At 47.1% G+C, this 1,595-nt stretch overlaps 1 protein-coding gene across 1 annotated transcript; it reads right to left on the bottom strand.

The window, feature by feature from the left end:
* Positions 1 to 650: 650 nt before the first annotated feature.
* Positions 651 to 1,043, bottom strand: LOC139426497 (uncharacterized). The gene has a single exon (XM_071185620.1). It carries the CDS (start codon positions 1,041 to 1,043, stop codon positions 651 to 653), a length of 393 nt encoding a protein of 130 aa, XP_071041721.1.
* Positions 1,044 to 1,595: the final 552 nt, after the last annotated feature.

Here is a 1,595-nt window from a genome sequence, read left to right as displayed (position 1 = left end):
TTAAGATTTGGTGGAGTAAATACAAAGCACTGTTATGCACAAAGATGTATTATTTTATACCGTCAACAAGTGTCTTTCAAAACACTGTTAGAAATTTCTCTGTAAAATGATTACGCAACAATTTATTCAATTATTATTTTACCTTATTCAAAAAAGAAAAGAAAAACAGTCAATTAACCATAAATAAAATGACATTCATACTGTCAACTGTGAAAAAACCGTTTATTAAGTACTTTCACCTAGTACGGTCAGAGAACCAGAATTATATTATATTATATACACTGCGAGCTGCATGACACATCGCATTGTCCTGCTGGTAGATTCCATCATTCTGAGGAAAAATTTCGCATGTAGGGGTGGACATGGTCCGCAAGGATAGATGCATACTTGTGCTGATCCATCATGCCTTCCACAATGATGAGTGCACCCAGTGAATGCCAGGAAAACATTCCCCAAACCATAATGCTCCCTCCTCCAGCCTGCAGCCTTCCGACAATTGTTGCAGGGTGCTTGCTTTCAGACGTTTCACGCCTTATACGCCAACGTCCATCTGTCCGATGGAGCATAAAACGTGATTCATCGGAAAAAGCCACCTGTTGTCACTCTGTGGACGCCCAGTTGCGGTTCTGGCGTGCAAATTCCAGCTTTCGTCACCGATGAACAGCAGTCAGCATAGGTGCATCAACCAGGCTTCTGCTGCGGAGGCCCATGTGCGCCAACGTTCGCTGAACAGTTATTGAGGATACACTCTTGGTAGCCCCTTGGTTCATCTGGGCGATCAGTTGCTCAACAGTTGCACGTCTGTTCGCCTGAACGCATCTCCGTAGCCTTCGTTCGCCTCTGTCATCTATACCCCGTGGTGCACCACATGTGCCACGCCGCTTGTTTTGTACAGTACCATTTTGCCTTGCACGGTATACTTTTACCACGGCGGCACGCGAACAGTTCACAAAATAAGTCGTTTCCGAAGTGCCTCCACCCTTGGCTCGAAAGCCAATAATCATGCCCTTTTGGACGTCGGATAAATCGCTACGTTTCTGCATTACGCCAACGATTGAAATTCTTTCCGATGCCCTAGGATATCTTATATATACACTCCACTGGTGGATTTTCAGATGAATCACGTTTTATGCTCCATCGGACATATGGGCGTTGGCGTATAAGGCGTGAAACGTCTGAAAGCAAGCACCCTGCAACAATTGCCGGAAGGCTGCAGGCTGGAGGAGGGAGCATTATGGTTTGGGGAATGTTTTCCTGGCATTCACTGGGTGCGGTGCACTCATCATTGTGGAAGGTATGATGGATCAGCACAAGTACGCATCTGTCCTTGCGGACCATGTCCACCCCTACACGCGAATGATCTTTCCTCAGAATGATGGCATCTACCAGCAGGACAATGCGAGGTGTCATACAGCTCGGAAGTGTATGTGCGTGGTTCGAAGAGCACCAGGATGAATTTACCGTACTCCCCTGGCCAGCAAACTCACCGGATTTAAACCCAATCGAGAATCTGTGGGACCACCTCGATCGGGTTGTTCGCGCCATGGATCCTCAACCGCGTAATCTAGCGCAGCTGGCCACGGCACTGGAGTCGG

Source organism: Parasteatoda tepidariorum, chromosome 1 (genome assembly GCF_043381705.1).
Source record: "Parasteatoda tepidariorum isolate YZ-2023 chromosome 1, CAS_Ptep_4.0, whole genome shotgun sequence".
Taxonomy (NCBI): Eukaryota; Metazoa; Arthropoda; class Arachnida; order Araneae; family Theridiidae; genus Parasteatoda; species Parasteatoda tepidariorum.
The sequence above is the reverse complement of the archived record's forward strand: the minus strand, read 5'-3'. Positions and strand labels throughout refer to the sequence as shown.